Genomic DNA, 18,190 nt, shown 5'->3' on the forward strand with positions numbered 1-18,190 from the left:
AGCAGTTATCCTATTGGGTCAAATACCCTTTTAGTTACTGTTCTAGGAGATTTCACTTGAAGGGTTAGGTGCCATGATGGGTCAGGAGGGCATCCCCACACTGTTGTAAATTAGCTTAGATGGTGGAGGATTTGCATGATTTCCCTTACCCTGTATGTAAGGAAAAAAATTCTTGAACCAGCCAAGAACCTGAATACTATTGTATGTAAAATGCATACTAGTATGTTGTTTACAGAATAGTGAGGGATCTGAAAAATTGTGAGTGCTGGAAATCGGGTTTAATTATTACTCGTGATAGCCTTTTGCTCACTTTGCCCTTGTTTTTGCTTTGAGTATTAAGATTGTAAGTCCATTAGTGCATTGGCAAGAGAAAGATAATGACCAGATTGCTGTCTGGAATTTCTCTATAGTGATAGCCTGTCCATCAGAGGTCACTCTCCTGTATCTTCAGACCTTTAAAACCACCCACATTTTAACTGTTCCATGCTGACTTCATTACCTGTTGTCATCATCTCATCAGATCCCATTGCTGCCATCTGTTGCCCCACGCATTTGTCTCGGCTGTTTACTCTGCTTCCCGTTCTCAAATCTTAGCTTGCCTCATCTGTAAAAACAGTTCATTGATGGTAGTGGAGTAAGCCGATGGTTCACTTCTCCCTCTCAGTGGTATTGCTAGAGAGCTAATGATTCTTTTGGGCCAGTCTCCTATTCGCATCGTCACTGCCTTGATCTTGGTTTTGCTAGTGAAATATCACTGAAAGTTCACAGCAAGACCTGCCTGGCAGTGGGTATTTTACACATTAGTCAGTTTGAGCCATTTTGCATTCTCTTGCTCTGTGTCTGTCTTTCCTGCATTTGAACACAGCATCTTGAACCATAGTGGCCTTGACCTGGTCACTTGCTTTAGAGGATTTCTTTAAAAGGATCTTGTTAGATAGGCTTCTTCATTCTAACTCATCTTTGAAAGCACATAATTTGAAGGAAAAAAAAAAATCTTAAAGCAAGAAAATCTGGACTGTCTGGAATCATCTAAGATGCATACTAACCCTTGACAGCTCAAGCTCTGCTTGTAGCTCTCCTTCACTGCCTGCCCTTGGCCTCCCTTCTGCTTCATGCACCACTTGCTGACAATGTGACTCTCAAAAAAACACCTACAAGATTCTTAACTATGCTTGGATAATATGCAGTGTTAGATGTCTGAATCCTCTTCTGGCTTGCATTCAATTTTATAATTGCACAACAGTTCTCTGTGGATGGTCCTTGTCTTTCCTTTTTCAGTCTGAAAGAATTTTTAAAGAACCTCCGCTTAGAAACAAATTAATTAAACTGACTTTTCCCAGCTGTCAAACAGAGTATTACTAAACTGTGGGGGTTTTTTTCTCCTCCAGGGTTTTATCTGTGGCTTTTCAATAGCTACAGGAGCAGCTGCAAGACTGCTTTCAGGATATGACAGTTACGGAAATATTTGTGGACAGAAAAATGTCAAGGTGGAGGGAATAGTCAACAGTGGTCTGGACCTCACGCACAAGAAGTGAGTATATGATTCAATTGCTTCATTCTGTAAATCAGGAAAGGCAAAACCTTTCTTCCTTTAAGAGTGGTTTTCAATAAAATGGGAAAAGGGACATGCTAACTCATTCCTACTTGTCTTTCTCCACTCTTCTCACCTAGAGAACGGCAATGTTTTGTAACAACCAGCAACAGTACTTGGAGAGTATATGTTGACAGATGTGCAGTATGAGTACAGTTAAGACATCAAGGAGTTTCCTTTTCTTAGCATCCACTTCATGTAGGAGATTGTATCGGGCCACTGAAGAGTCTTATTTGTTAGAGTTGTAGGTATGACAAGTGTTCTCAGATTTGGAAGCAGGCCTTTGCTATCTATGTAGAAATGGTTCACTTTTGATGTTGTACGCTCAGTTTCTGCCACTGAGTTTAGAGGGAGATGGGATATATCCAACACATTAAAAGGAGACTTTAAAATTTAAACTGTAAGCAGAATATGTATAAGTGGCTTGTGGAGAAAATGCATAAAACGTTTAAGCAGCACACAGCTCTTACTAAGCAGTGTCATGTTAAAACACATACTTACAGGTCAGAACCAGCACAGGTATTTCCTATCTATTGCGCAGAAAAACACCATACTGCAGTAGTAGTACTGGAGCTGAGTACAAGAATTCTGGACTGATGGGTTGAAAACCTGTGAACATCCATTGAGGTCTGTCTGCCAGTCAGTGCTCAGAGTGCATCTGTACAACTGGGTGACTTTAGAAAGTAAACTATTTGGTCTAACCTTAGAACAGTGGTATTAATTGACAAAAAAGATGTTTCTTTCACTGTTGATAATTCAAAGAACTAAAAAAGCCTTTAATATCTGAGTATCATAGCCTTTTACTTCACACTTTACTTTCAGACTAACTGAAAATCCGTAATTTGCATGAATTACTTTGGAGGGATGCTTTCCTAAGATCTGCTTATTTTGAGTTGCTATACCAAAGATTCCTAAAGATCTGATTTAAGATGTAATGTGGCTAGGTAATTGGTGTGTTGCCAGAAGAATTTGAGTTAAATAAAATAGCCTGAAACTTTTAACAGATTTCTTCTGTCAAAAGAATAATTTCTTAATCTAATCACAGCTTCCAGGAGGGTTGATGAGCTTAAAACTTATGCAGAATAATTTTCCTACTTTTTAATATAAATATTTTAATGCTTTATAAGATCAGGTGTATTCAGTACAAAATTGTCATTCTTGTGTTGCGAGAGAAAATACAAATTTAAAATTATAATTTTAAACTTACATTTAGAAAGAAATGGTGCCTGAGTTTGTGTGAAGGCGGAGAAACTCAGACACCTTATTGAAATGTAACAATAAATAGTGTAATAGTCTCCTACATCTGACAGGAATCAGGCCATCATGAGGAGAAGTGTCTACCACTAAGTGATTGCCTCTTGTAAAGGCAAGATTGAAAGACAGCAAATAAAAATAGAGACTATTTTTAACACAGCTAGTAGACAGAACCCATTGCTTGTCAAAGGCTTAATAAGGTTCACAAGGATTATGTTTTCCTAATAAAGGTATCGGGGCTTGAGGCATGACCTAAGCAAATGAATGGATACACTCATATGGGATATCATAATCTCTACTTGGGTGAGAGTGAGGGAAAACCTTCTACCAAGGCAGATTATTATAACTGTTCACAGTGAAATGCCTGGTACAGTCCAGGGTACCCAGCTTTGGAAGAGGCCAGTTCTTATATAAGCGAGTGATCCTTCCCACTCTCACACCACTTTTAAAAGCTATAGCTTTTTAAATTTGCTTGGCAGTTTTTCAGAAAAAAACTGTCTGCTTTGCATCTGTTTCTAGCAGATGGAGTTCCTGCAGTGTCTGAGGTGCAGTTCATGGGAGTATTTTGTGCTATTTTATAGGAGTACTTTTCAGACAGACTGTAAAAATAAACTCTTCTTCCTGCCTGTACATTTCAGTTTGTGTAGAGAAGGTAAAGGCTTTAAGCTCTACAACTGTGGTTCTGGAAACACAAAGTTATTCTCATTTCATTCTGCTTGCAGGGTAATTCTGTCTTCATTTCCCAGTCCAAGGCAGAAAAGCTAAATCATCTGTAAAAGTAACATTTTCTTCCTTGCAAATGAGAGCAACCCATAGGCACTGTAATGAGGAAGTGAAATGGATGTGGTCTGTGTGGATAAGGAAATCTGGGTGGTAAGGATGAAGAGCAGAGTCCTCACAGGGTTATGATTTGATCTGTGTGCATCAGATATACTGAAACCAGTGAGGTGAAATGTTGGGAAAGAGGATTTTACAGCCTGGTCTCGTGAACAAAGAGTGAATCAGGCATCTCTTTATTTTTACAAAGAAAACACAGTACAGCTTTAATAGCTTGTGCTCTAGAGTCAGACACGAGATTATAGTCTAGCCCTGGCAGTGAATTCTCATTAAACCTATCTGCTCCAAATAAGCTTTTTGCTTTTCAAGTTCTGGCAGTTATAAGAGGGTTAGAAAAAGACCTTTTATCTGCAAATAAATGATGACTATGGCAGCCAAATATATGTCCCTGAAATGCTAGTTCAGTCTGATTTTGCTGCTTGGACAGAATTCAGTTTGTGCTGATCACTCAAGTACAAGAATATGTGCATGCGCCACTGTAAGGAAGAGTTAGGATGGCATTCCACTTTAATAAATGCCTTTGACTCAGGAAAATGCTTGGGGTTAGGTAGTGGGAAAACCCAGGGACAGTTTGCAGCATGCATACAGAGAATTTGGTTTGAGTGAAAATGTATATGCCCTGCCCACAATTTGTTTAGAGTGGGTGTGATCACTTAATTCACTTGTCCATTATTGTGATAAGATGCTTGTAGATCACAGCAAAGGTTGTTCTGTAAAGTACTCATTTGCCTATAAAGAGATGCCTTAAGAGCTCACAGAAAATCAATGACACTAGCAGATGTAAGAGTATACAAATTACTTGAAGGTAAGATTGGCTTGTTCATAGGATTTGCCACAGTGCTTCCAGAATCAAGGTGTAGTGTACAAAATGATGTTGCTTTGTCTTCCTGGTTTTGCAAGGGAAGAGGAGACTGCTGTATTTCTCATGGGCACAAGTAGGTAGTAGGCACTTGTCTAGTAAGCTACTAGTCAGAAGCCAAAATTGTTGATTTGAGGGGTTTTGGGGGTATTTTTTTTTAACCTCTGGTCAGTCTGAAATTATATTTCTAATTACTTGCCTAGAAATCTGGATTTTTCTTTCAGAAGTGAAAAAAGAAACACATTGCAATATAAACTCAAAATCATAGTAGAGCATAAGGAAGGTTATCCTATAGAACTGTAAAAAAAAAAAATGTTACGGTGTGTTTTGAAAAGTTGTAACGGAGTTCGTTTTGGATTACATGCCTCATGATTGACAACTTGACCTTATTTTCAGACACCATGGCTTTTGAAAAGTTAAATAAACTTTTTCCTTACTTTGCTTTATGTATAGGAATCAGCTTAAAATTAAAGACGAGCTTAAAATTCCTAATTTTTATTAAGGCGACAGGAGGTAGACATACTAAAAATTACATGCAGTTATTTTTACTCAAGTAACTTGTTTATCATGCTGTATTTCAGAGGTTCTTTTAACAGACTTTGATTTTCAGAAAAGTGGATTGTTAAGATCAAAGAATCATAGAACCATAGAATGGTTTGGGTTCGAAGGGACATATAAAGATCATGTAGTCCAACCCCCCTGCCATAAGCAGGGACATCTTCAACTAGATGAGGTTGCTCAAAGCCCTGTCCAACCCAACCATGAACACTTCCAGGGATGGGGCATCCATAACCTCTCTGGGCAGCCTGGTCCAGTGTCTCACCACCCTCATAGTGAAGAATTTCTTCCTTATATCTAATCTAAATCTACCCTCTTCTAGTTTAAAACTGTTACCCCTTGTCTTATCACTACAGGCCCTCGTAAAAAGCCTCTCTGCATCTTTTTTGTAAGCCCCATTTAAGTACTGAAAGGCCACAATAAGGTCTCGCCAGAGCCTTCTCTTCTCCAGACTGAACAACCCCAACTCTCCCAGCCTTTCTTCATAGGAGAGGTTTTCCCACCCTCTCCTCATTTTCATGGGCCTCCTCTGGGCCCCCTTTAACCAGTCCATGCCTTTCTTCTACTGAGGACCCCAGAGCTGGATGCAGTGTGCCAGGTGGGGTCCCACGAGAGCAGAGTAGAGGGGGAGAATCACCTCCCTTGCCCTGCTGGCCATGCTTCTTTTCATGCAGCCCAGGATATGGTTGCCTTTCTGGGCTGCAAGCACACATTGCCAGCTCATGTCCAATTTTTCATCCACCAGTACCCCCAAGTCCTTCTCTGCAAGGCTGATACTTCATAAAGATGCTTCCTAGGTTGTGAATCTGATATATTGAATTCCCTGTAGCAAACAAATTTTCCTGTGCAGTCTTGAAGTATCTCTAACAATATGAATACTTAGTTTACTTCAATCTTTGTATTGTTGATCTAAGTTACTTTCTTATCAACAAATTAGTCTATTTTTGATTCTAAATAACTGAAATTGCAGCACAAAGCATGTAAGTATGTTCTTCTAGTGAGAAACAAAACCTGTTCTGTGGACACAGTATGGAATTTTCTGTAGTAAAATCACTCACTTTCCATAAGTAAGCTTTAAAAACAAAAACCAAAATACCTTTTCCTCTGTAATGCTGGTGCCTAGCGTTTTGATTCTTGTTTTAGTTGCTAAAAGTTAAAAAAAAATTTAAAAAAAAAATCTTACTTCGGTCTTCCTAGACCATGGATTGAAGCCACAGGTTTTATAGCTTGGAGTTTGTTTTGCAGCTGCCTTATTGCTGTCAGAGCTGTCTCTAAACCATGCAATGCAGTGTTTGAATTACATGTGTCCATTTAAGGGTATGCCAACACAGCACACTTCTGTCAAAACTGCATATGGCACTCTAGTTGCATTGTACATCTAAATTTCCAGGCTTGAGTTAAACTTGTAGTGTTTATTTTACAAAATATTCTAATTTCTTCTGGCCTTTAAAATTATAGCTTGGCCTTTGAGTTTAAATCACTGTAGAAGTGGGCTGGATTCTAGCTTGGTTTCCTTGGGTAATATGTGTTAAGAGACATTTGGAGGAGTCTCCTGTCCAGCCACTAGAGCCCAGCCTGATAGGTCCTGGGACCCAGGGTCTCTGCCTTGGCTGAGGGCTGTGGATGGACAGACACACATGGGACACTGACGTGGCTGGTTACACGGACTGGCACTGTCAAGGTGCTGCCTTCAACAGTGCCCACAATGCAGGACTCACATAAACACAAGCACAGACAGCCACGTCCCCTCCTCCTCATGGGCTGGCAGAGACAGAAGGTTGTTAGTGCAGCCACACACATGACGCTCTCTAGGTTCACAAGCACATGCACAGTTACGAATCCCACAAGAACGAGCCCAGCCCCTCTGCCCACCCGGCACCCTGATCCTAGGCCCCCTTACCTGCCCCGTGGGTCCCCTCTACTCAGCAGCTGGTCCAGCTTGGTGCTCACTAGCAAGCACTCACATGCTTATCCCACAGGCACCCCACACTCACAGGTTCCCCTCAAATACCAGCACAGACCCTCCACCCACCTGACAACTCTGCGTGGACCCAGAGCCTCCTACTCACCAGCTGGTACAGCTTGGAGTTTGCTGCTGAGTTACACACGCGCACACCCACTTTGGGGAAGGTACAGATGCTCAGCCCCTGTCAACAGCAAGAACCACACAGGCTGTGACTCGTAGTCCTGCTCCAGTCACCTACGCTGAGCCCTTCACCTCTGTAGCTGTTTTTTTGGGGACACACATTGTTCCCACCTGTTGTGGTTTAACCCCAGCCAGCAGTTAAGCACCACGCAGCTGCTCACTCACTTCCCCCCCACTCAGTGGGATGGGGGAGAGAACCAGAAAAAAAGTAAAACTTGTGGATTGAGATAAGAACAGTTTAATAAAACAGAAAGGAAGAAACTAATGATTATAATAACAATAATAAAATGACAATAATAGTAATAATAAAAGGATTGGAATATACAAGTGATGCACAGTGCAATTGCTCACCACTCACCCACCGATGCCCAGTTAGTCCCCGAATGGTGATCCCTCCCAGCCCCACTCCCCCCAGTTTACATACTCGGCATGACGTCCCATGGTATGGAATACCCCTTTGGCCAGTTTGGGTCAGCTGCCCTGGCTGTGTCCCCTCCCAACCTCTTGTGCCCCTCCAGGCTTCTTGCTGGCTGGGCATCAGAAGCTGAAAAATCCTTGACTTAGTATAAACACTACTTAGCAACAACTGAAAACATCAGTGTGTTACCAACATTCTTCTCATACTGAACCCAAAACAGCACTGTACCAGCTACGGGGAAGACAATTAACTCTATCCCAGCTGAAACCAGGACACCAGCTCAGTGGCTGGTGGCCAAGACTCCTTCCTGCCCCAGTTGCTGGCACTAACACCCCACTCACTTTGGGAGCTGACACCACAGATCTGGTGCACCCACACCGCTGGTCCCACTCCAGTGCTGGCACCAAATCCATCACGCCGGTCCCCCCAGTAGCACTTAGTCCTTGTAGCACTTGCAGCATCTGTGCACGTGGGATGGAAACTGGAATTACGCAGGGAGAGAGTTAAGAAAGGATTTAGTAAAAGGATAGGACAGACTGCAGTGATCAGGTGCTGGGCTTGGTCAGACCAATGTACTGCTGACTGACATCAGCCTACATGGAACTGTCCCCTTTTACACCTCTTTCTGTCTGCCCCTCCCTCTTGTTTCTGCCCGAGTCCTGTCTCTTCCACATTCCCTTAGCAGCTGGCACAGTCCCACTGAACCCTCCTGCACCTTCAGGTTTGCATCCTTATCAGTTGCAAAGTCCCTGCCTGCAGTTTCTTGATAGCCCATCAGTTTCTGTGATTGACTGAATTTGTTTCTGGTTATTGTTTTCATTGGTCAAGTTTTATGTCGAGTGTCTCCCTGCTTTTCCTTATCATCACAATTTGGTAAGGTGCTTAGCTAGATAATCTTACTGAAAGATGAGAATTTTCACACTCCCCATATCCTTACCAATTAGTGCGACTGACCAGGTTTGTTCCCATCACAACCTCCCTTACCAGTGTCAGTCAGGTTTGACTTTGTAGGTTCTTGTTTGTAGCTTCTTTGACCAGATACCCTCAAAGGAGCAGACACTGTGCTTCCATGTAGCCTTATGGTATGGAATAGCAACTGCTGGAACTTGCCTTCATGAAGAGGAAGTTGTAACAGGAGTGTCCAGTTAATACAAGTATTGTATGTCTTGGTATCAACTCAAGAGTATTTTCTTTGAAATACAGGAAAACTGTGGAATTAGTAGCTTATTGCTCACATGCAGTTACTTTGGCTGTGTCTGTGGGACAGAAGTTTTCCTGTTTGCACTTGCCTGTTAGACTTTCATGATCTATGGAGTCCTGAGACGTGTAGTATGTATTAAGAAAAAACCAGAAATAGTACTGGGTAATTTTCATCTCTGTGGAGATGAAACAAGGAAGGATGTATGGACAAGGAAAGAGAATGTTTTAAGAATGCAAGTAGTCTGTTACCACATTACAGTTGATATTGATGACATGGGTTTTGATGGACTATCAGGAAGTAACGCTGTACTAAGTACTAATAATTCTTGTATACTGAGACTGGATAATAGAACAGCCATTTTGTGGGGGAAAGTTAGACAGCAGTTGGCATATAGACTGAAAGTGTTCAGGCAGGACCTAAATGCTTTCTAGGAGCAGGAAGGTTTTTTATTAATTACGGAATGAATTCCCATCGTGAGGACTGCAAAAACAGAAATGGCATTTTATATCGCAGTTTGGTGTTTTCCTATGATGATGTTAGATAATATGAAGAGAGTATTTCAATGCATAGTATATCACTAGAATTGTAGGAATTTGAAAGACTTGTTCAACTTCAAAATAGAAAAACATTCTGCATCTGTATTATACCATGAATGGAGAATACTGTAGGGTTAATGTTTGTGATGAAATGTGTATAGATAGGAGAAGATGTTAGCCAGGAAGCTATAAGACATTCTTCATGCATTGGGTTTTTAAATGACAGTGACTTATCATGGAAAGTTAGCAAATAGAATCTCTTTAAAATACTGCACTTGAACATTGGATAGTTCTACTTGAAATATCTGAACAATTTTTATTTTTATATAGATACTAAAGTAATCTGCTCAGTCATATGGACCAGTGGTGTGGAAAATCAATCTAAACCAAAAAGCTGATCTTAATTGCTGGTATTATGTATATTCATTAAAACAGCTATGGACATTGTCCTTTTTGCAGCATAAGTATAACCTTATGGGGTTTGTTGGGTCTTTTTGGAAAAAGTTGGAAATCTTGAAGTCAAGTTTAAGGTTGGAATGAAGCTTTGTGAATGTTTAGACTCATATCTGTGAAGAGGCATGGTAGAAGTGCTGCTGTTTTTATGAAGAGCACCATGTGAATGGACTTGAATCTGGTATGGTTAAACATCCTTTCTGTGTGATCCAGTAGTATATAAATATCTATGTATTTGTGGTGCATATGTTGAGTACATGAATTCTTTTGACTCACAATTATGGTAATAGCAAATTTCCTGTATTTCTGGGTAGACTGAAGGTTAGTCTTGGCTGAATCCTTTAGTTTGAAATGAAATTGATTTTGTTCAGTGTAATTGTTAATTAATATAGAAGTAATTTACTTTTTTTTTCTTCCCCAGGTATGTGTTCTTCCTGGATCCATGCAACATTGATCTAGTACACCAGAGGATCAAGTCACTTGCTTTGTGTGTATCAGCTTGCCCAAGGAAAGAACTAAAAACTCTGGCTGATATTCAGAAATTTGCAGAAACTAATGGTATGCAAAAAACTATGTTATGAATCACATCATAGAATCATGGTATGGTTTGGGTTGGAAGGGACATTAAAGGTCATCTAGTTCCAATCCCCCTGTTGTGGGCAGGGACACCTTCCACTAGACCAGGTTGCTCAGAGCCCCATCCAGTCTGGGCTTGAACACTTCCAGGGATGGGGCATCTGCAACCTCGCTGGGCAACCTGTGCCAGTGCCTCACCACACCCATGTCTGTTTTTGTTCATGTAACAGGTATTTTCATAGGATTAAAAAAAGTCTTGGGCATTAGTGAACTAAAAATTAAATACATATTAAGAAATACCAATAGAAATAATGTGATATTTATATTAAGCTAAAACTTTACTAAATCTTACAGTATTAATCTGCTTCTGTTCTGTCATGTCTTGGACAGTTTTGAAAGCTCATTGTTAAAACAGGACTACAAAGTGTAACAAGAATTTGAGGGAATGTCTGACGATAGCGTATGTTCTCAACTCCTGTGGAAATGTTCTGACACTGCTGCTCAACAGTAATGCTTTGAAATATCCTCATGTGTATGGGGTTAGTGAGAGCAATGCTGCTATTAGATGGCACTTGCTGCACAGAATATGGCTGTGGATGTGAAAATATTCCTGCTTTCATTCAGTGCTACAGTGGAGTTCCTGTTTTTTTTGTTTTCTTACACTTTTTTAAAGAAGTGTGAAGGAAACTAACTGTATTAACAAATTGTACCCCATCTCCCCTAAGAGCAGTACTTCTTCTCTGTAGTAATAATACTGATATTACTAGCTCAATTCATATTTTAACACTGTATGGAATAAAATGCATGAGAGGTAACCAACTTTTGGACCTTCCAAAAGAAAGTAAAGATAAAAACTTAATTTGAGGAAATTTCAGGGGATTTCAGCTATTCAAGTGGGAGCGTTTTGTCCTAAACTTTCCTACTTCATCTTTTAAAATGCTGCAGTAAGATTTCTTTGTGAGATATTTGGCTAATGATGAGTCAGTCTGGGCGACCAAGTTCAAAGCAGTGAAATTGATGATTTTTCACAGAAGGAAATTAATTTTTGATTTCTCTTCTGGTACAGGTTATGTGAGTACTTCTTGTTTGAAAGCAGAGCAAGTTGAAGTGGCCCTAGGACACTGTTAAGTGCCCTTGGGTCTCACACTGCATTGTGCCCACACACTTGGGTGTCTGACAGCCTGAATCAGGGAGCTGAACTATCATGTGACATTATGGCATGCGTGGAGCTGCACAGATGGCTGTGCCAGCACAGTGCAGCAGGTGGTCTGAGAACAGGAACTTCCTCATGGGATCTGTGCACTGTTGTCAAATACAAGCCCACACTGAAATTAGCCAATATATATTTACAGTTTTACTCTTTACCCCTTATCTGACCATGCTGTGTTTTTCTTAACTAATGCAGACCAGTTATTTGTTGATGTGAAGTCAAGGTCATTAGTAGCAGAGTACCTCTTGAAATAATGAAATACAGCTGTGCCTTGTTTTACCACAAATACTGTTTCTATGTTTATAAGTCAAGTCTCTTATTAACTATGCCTGAAATATGTTCAGTATAACCATCTTTTAAAGTAAACCAAAACCCGCTCTTCCTAAAACGTGCTATGCCTTGTCCTCATGATTCTCCATTCTAACTGTATCTCCCTTAGTGTTTTAGATTCTAAAACCTAAAGATAAAAGATTTTTTTTTTTTTAATTAATATCACAGCCAGTTGTTCCAGTTTACAGAAGCTTGGTCAAAAGTATGAAACCTGGTGCTACAGCAGAACAGAATCATCAATGAGTTCAATTCCTAATTTTCATTATATGATATTGGGCTTATCAAAAACAGGTATTAAACTAAACTGAGCTTTCCTTTTGTAGATGAACCCTGTGCAAGACTGAGATCACACAGTTCAGAGAAATATTGTCATCCTCATGGTTATGTTTCTGCTTAAATGTTCACCAACCTGTGCAGGTTCCAGTAAGTGATGGTTTGCAGCAAATGAACAGCTTAAGTATTGATCACCTTAAATGTTGCATATGATAGTAAAAGTTCAAGCACCGTGCAAGAACAGCGAATTAGTACCAAAACTATAGTACTCAGTAAACAGAATCATTTTTCTGAGAGCCACTTTGTAACTATGATAGTGGGTTTAAATTAATTAATACTTGGATTATGTTTGGCAGTCTGTTTCAAGTGACCATAGACTCCACTGTAAAAAGGATAATAAGGAAATCTGAGGACTTTGAACATGACTGCACAGAGCTTAATTGCAATTTCTATGTTTGTGATGATACCTAGTTAGAATTTAGGGTTCAGCTGTCAAGTTCTGAAGAATGAGGGCAAGACATATGTGTTTGGTTTCTTGTGATAACCACTGCTGAATTTTCCCAGGCTTGCAACTTCTAACACTCAACAAGAAAACCACCTTAATGTTTTAAATATATGGGTAGAGAATGCAGTAAACTCTTAATTTTGCTCTGCTGAGCCTTTTTGAAAGCTTTAACTCCTCCTGCAACCTGAAAATAGCACTTGTGCTGGAGATAGGCTCTATGTAGGTTGCTGCATGTGCATTTGAAGAGTTAGCCATTTTCACCTGTCTCACATGCCATCCCTGAAATCACCTTACTTGTCCATGCACCTTGGAATTCTTTCATAAATTACTGTTTAAGAACCCTTCCATCCCAAAGAAATCCTCATGTCAAGAGGTGGTGTGGTAAGTTCATATAGAGGGGTTTTTATCTAAACAACTTTATCAAAAGATGTAACATAGTAAAACGTACTACAACACCCTTCTATTGATTAATGATTTTATAAATAACAGGTATGATCTTCCAGCTAGCTTAGAATTTATGGTATCTTTCCCAAAGTGGGACAGACACTTGACTGCCTCTATACAACATGGCAGAACTGCTAACCCCTAGGTTTTAGAGCCGTTATGGCAGAGCTCTTATTGTGCAGTACAGCTTATATTTTTCTATAAGCAAGATTATAAATAAGCATTTAGGGCATGGAAAATGCTTGCTTGAGGCATGAAGATCATTTCATGACAAAGCAGCCTTTTGGCTTCCTGAATCAGTAGTGATGCATTTGCTATTCTGCTGTAATTTGGGAAAAGGAGCTGACTTGATGAATAACGCTGCACCATTTCAGGACAGTGACTTCACTCCCAACCCTTACCCCACTTGATCTCCCACAGTCCGGTCCTGCATTTTCAGTACCTTCCCATCTAAGAAGAGGAGAACATCCCTTGCAAAGCCTGTCTGATTTTAGGAAAACAAGAAAGTGTGTGCCTTTAATCTGTTCAGAATAATTGACACCCAGAACACTGGGAACCAGTTGGGATCTTTCACAAGAGGAGTAAAAAGGGAAGGAAAAAGCTGGGCAGTTGACCACTCAGATCTTCAGCCTGTGCCAAGATGCAAGTTGTAAAATACAGGAATGTTCTGGAGCAACTCCTGGAGGTGATGCAGAAAGCTGCAGCGTTGGCTGAGAACATGTTCTAATGCTGTTCTCACACAGCCATGATGATACTTGAGTTTATAGAGCCATGGACTGAAGACAACTGAGAATGCAGTATATTGTGAACTGGCTGCTGCTGGGCTCACCAGGATTTTCTCACCCAGCAGAACACCTCAGGCAGGGAGTGCTTGAGATTCAATGTTGCTGTTGGTCTTGGCACTTAAAAAATGATGTATTTTGAGTAATGTGATTGAAAGCTTTTTTTCCCAGAAAGCTGATTGATGCTTCAAAACATAATGTCCATGAAATACTACAGTGCTGTTTTCAAGGACTTGCCAAAGCATTTTGAAATATCCTTGAAGCTATAATTCATATATGATTGTGCCAAATGAATAATGGAAATGTCATTATTAAAAAGAAACACTAAACAGGTGGCCATAATTTCTGTCATGTTTAATTCAGTGATAACTATATTGGCTGGTCATTGTGGGAACTAATATTCCTATCTGTTGTGTAAATGACTGGATGGAGATTTAGGAACCTAAAATGAAATTTCTATTTTACAACGTGTTGGCAGTCGTCTCGGATGTCAGAATTCTGTAGCTAGGCCGGGCTAGTTGAGGTCTGCATGGACTTAGAGCCAGAGGTAAAGCTACATTAAATCTGCTATGGAGATTGACCTGAAAGAAATCAATAATGGAAATCAGTCTGGCTAAGTCACAGCAGGTTATGTCTCTGAGCTATGGGAAGAAACCATAGGGGAAACAAAAAGGATTTTTTATTTGTCTGAAGGTAATGACATCTTCATGTGTAATAATCAAAGTAGAGCTTTGCAGTTACTATTGGTACTTGCCTCAGAAATAGCAGTTACATCAGTTGCTGCCAGCTTCTGATGCTTTTCTTCTGCTCCTGTTCCCCCCCCCCACACTTTGTTTTTAGTGAAAGTGTGCTGGTTAAAATTTAATCCTTTGCTTGTGATTTCCTGAAGCCTGTTGTACCATATTAGTTATAGGCATTTTATGTTTAAAGAGATTCTGCACCGGTAGGTCTTTGGGAACCTGGGTTTGTTAATTTTGTGTGTCATTTTTTGAATGGCTGGAATAAAAGTACCCTGTGACTGGTTTTGAGATATGGAGTCATCCACTGCTACTCTACCTTGTTACCAGAACTGCCCGTCAGGGTTGTCTTGTGTTGGAAATGGATCCTCTAGTCAGAATGAAATCATTTTCACAACAGAAAGTGGCTGCACGTGGAGTCCTCCAGTAATATTGTGTTGTGTTACTGATTACATTAATAAACCATTTGGAATGGGGGAGGAACAGTGTGGTAATAAATCTTGCTGCGGCTACTGAATTATTAGAATTACATGAAAAAAATCTGTTATCAATTGCAGTGGAATAAAATGTCAAATGGAAAGGAATGCCTTTGGAACAAAGGGGTGGGAAACAACCATTGTTATGCATTTAGCTTTTTACTTTAAAATGGTTATTGCTACTTGGGAAAGAGATTGTGAAGCTACTGAGGATAGCAAGAGGATTAGGTGGAGGCTCAGCGTTGTCTGAAAGTGTAATGTTTATTAACTGTGAAGAGAAAAAATCAGGGACTGTATTTTGTGTAAACTCCTGCTCTGTTGGCATCATAAAGGCTCTGTTCTGGTCCTTCCTTGACAAAGTGTTTTCTTAAGTTTTTTTTGAACTTACACACACGCACACACATATATGTATATTCTCAGTATGTGTACACATACTTAGAAGGGAAACAAGAATGATCACAAGAAAAGACCAATGATTCTTCTGCCTGGAAAAGAGAATACTATCAGGAAGAGTAAGGTCATTAAAAGCAGAAATAGCTTAGAGGTTAAAACATAGGTTAAAAATATTATTCCTTCATCTCATGACCTGAGTAATATGAAACTGGAGATCAAAAATGAAATTACTAGGCATCAAAGAGCCAGATTTTTTACACACAAGTTATGGTTAATTTACAAAACTTATTGCCATGAAGATATTGTAGATACCAAAAGATAAACTGTTAGAATAATAGTGTTTGGATATTTGATAGGTGGTTAGCACTCAAGGATATCCTTGAGCTATAATTGGTGGAGAGCGAAAGATACAGTACAGGAAACGTCTGCTACGAGACTAGATGGATTTTTAATTTGATTCCAGAACAGCTGATTTTATTTAGCACTGGAAGAAATATGAGTAGAGGAATGGGTAAATTAATACTTGTTTTCAACTTTTTGTACTGTTCATAAGAATGGGGGATAAAGAAGGGATAGTCTGGGCTTTTTAATTACAACTTAAAATACATGTATATGAATTCTGACTCGGGTTTTTTTTTTTATGTACAGTTAGTTGTAACAGCAACTGTGCTTAGCTGTCTCAGTAGTTCTTTTTGTTGTTTTCAATTCTGGAGACAACTAAAGATCTTAGTAGTGGGGTTTTGTGTTGGATTTTTCTTGGAACATTCTTGCGGGCACTGGAGAATACTTACTTTTACTTCTGTCCCACATTGATTTATAAAAGCAAGCTGTAATTTCTCCTGCCCTCTGATGCTCAGTCTTTTAAAGAAGTGATGGTATGTCTCTCTGCAACAACTAGAAGTTTAGATATGTACAATCATTACTTTCCTTCCTTTAAAACACACACCATGCTTCTGGAAGGCACCAGTGGATATATCTAGAGAATGAAGCTTGCTTTCTTCACTGAGAACAAATCTGTCATTAATCTGAGAAATCCTGACTGCAGAGTGGTCTTTCCTATGCCTTGTTGCTCATCTCAAGGCATCACTGTTTTTCTAGGCTCTACTAGGGCCCAGAAATTAGGTTTAGGTGTTAAGGTTCAGCTGTATCCTTGTTCAGCCTTCTGCTTCTATTCCTGCACCATTTGTAAAAGGCATAGCTACAATGTTTAGGTATGTTTGTGCAGTCCTCTGATGCTTCCATATTAACTGCTGCTTCAGGCCGCACACAAATCAATGGCTAAGAAGTGGAGTTCTTGTTTTTTTACTCGTTTCCAGCTCTGATGCTAATCTGTGGACAGTTAAATGCTACTTCATTCCTAAATGAAGCATCAAATGTGAACTTGTCTGCTTCTGGAATGTTTTTGTTGTTCTAAAAACCGGTAGGCAAATAGAAAATTTATACAAGCCTAAATTTTATGTATTCTTAGTGCTTGTGTTCTAATTACTTCCTAATAGTTGTAGACCAGGTATAATTACAATTGTCAGACCTAGCAGACAAAGGATGAAGAAAGTCTGGTCAGCATCAGTGTATTTCCTTTCATGATGGCCTGAACTTTTTTCCACTTGGCAGGAGTTCGTGAAGAGATGGTCTTGTTACTACTCCCCATAGGCACGCTTTTTCTGAGGTCATGCAGCATTGTTCTCTGTTACTGGCAGAAGTCGGCAATGGATAGCAATTTACTACTGGAAGTAGTGCTTGGCATCTTACCTGTTCTGTGGGTTTTGGCTGTGGAATTTACAGCGGAGTTCCCCACAGATACATAAGCCAGTGTCTTAAGGTTCCACTTTTCTATGCCGTGTTGCTAGTCCATAATATGCTAAGATAATATGCAGTTATTGGTAGTGTACCAAGTTGTGTTATTGCGTGAAGCTTTGGACTGGTAATGTGGTTCACATTAGCAGTTTAGAGCTGATAGAGTTTGACAGATAGATTTGAGGCAAGCTCTGGAGTGAGAAAAGTAGAAAAGTGTTAAGAATTTCATCCTTGTGAGAGTCTGTGAGCCTTGTCCTTCCTGAATACCAGTGAACTCCACCTCTGTCAATATCCAGCTGTTAATACCTCCAGCTTGTATTGCATGGGTTGGTCAAGCATAATCATCTGTGAGTCATGTATTCACAATGTTAGCTATGTTTTAATTGGTGACACTTACTCATAAAACACCGAGAACCCACAGTTGTACTTTCAACACGACAAAGTACAATAACAGTCTCAGTCCTGCTAACATTTCTGCACATTTCTGTATCTGTGGTTACCTGGAGTTTGATTCCTGTGTTAGAGGACTTATGTTACTGATGGACTCATAGGATGTTGCTTGGGAAGGAGAGAGAATGCTTAAAATGGAATAAGATGTTGAGTTTTTTAACAATAATGTCTGCTTCATCATAGAGTGTTTTAGAAGTCAGTTAGGTCACATATGTGCGCAATAGATGCATATTGTCAGTCAGACTCAGAACAGTGAGACCATACATGGAAGACCATACAAATTACCTTATCACAACTGGTTTCTAGTCTCTCAGGCTGTGCTTTGCCACATGCCTGTGAAAAGGGGTATGTGGAACGGCTTGGAGCC

General features: G+C 39.9%; 1 protein-coding gene and 1 long non-coding RNA gene across 4 annotated transcripts in view; both read left to right on the plus strand.

Moving 5' to 3' along the window:
* SLC44A1 (solute carrier family 44 member 1) overlaps positions 1 to 18,190 on the plus strand; it is a 69,527-nt gene that overhangs the window by 20,559 nt on the left and 30,778 nt on the right. For all 3 annotated transcript variants that reach the window (XM_030004401.2, XM_030004402.2, XM_030004404.2), the window contains exons 3-4: positions 1,389 to 1,531; positions 10,275 to 10,411. In XM_030004401.2, the coding sequence (XP_029860261.1) occupies positions 1,389 to 1,531; positions 10,275 to 10,411 (280 nt within the window). The remainder of the gene's footprint in view (positions 1 to 1,388; positions 1,532 to 10,274; positions 10,412 to 18,190) is intronic.
* On the plus strand, positions 10,637 to 15,539 carry LOC115336813. Its single transcript, XR_003921924.2, has 2 exons — positions 10,637 to 12,392; positions 13,612 to 15,539. It is a non-coding gene; the product is annotated as an uncharacterized LOC115336813 (long non-coding RNA).

This window comes from Aquila chrysaetos, chromosome Z (assembly GCF_900496995.4).
Source record: "Aquila chrysaetos chrysaetos chromosome Z, bAquChr1.4, whole genome shotgun sequence".
NCBI classification, from domain to species: Eukaryota; Metazoa; Chordata; class Aves; order Accipitriformes; family Accipitridae; genus Aquila; species Aquila chrysaetos.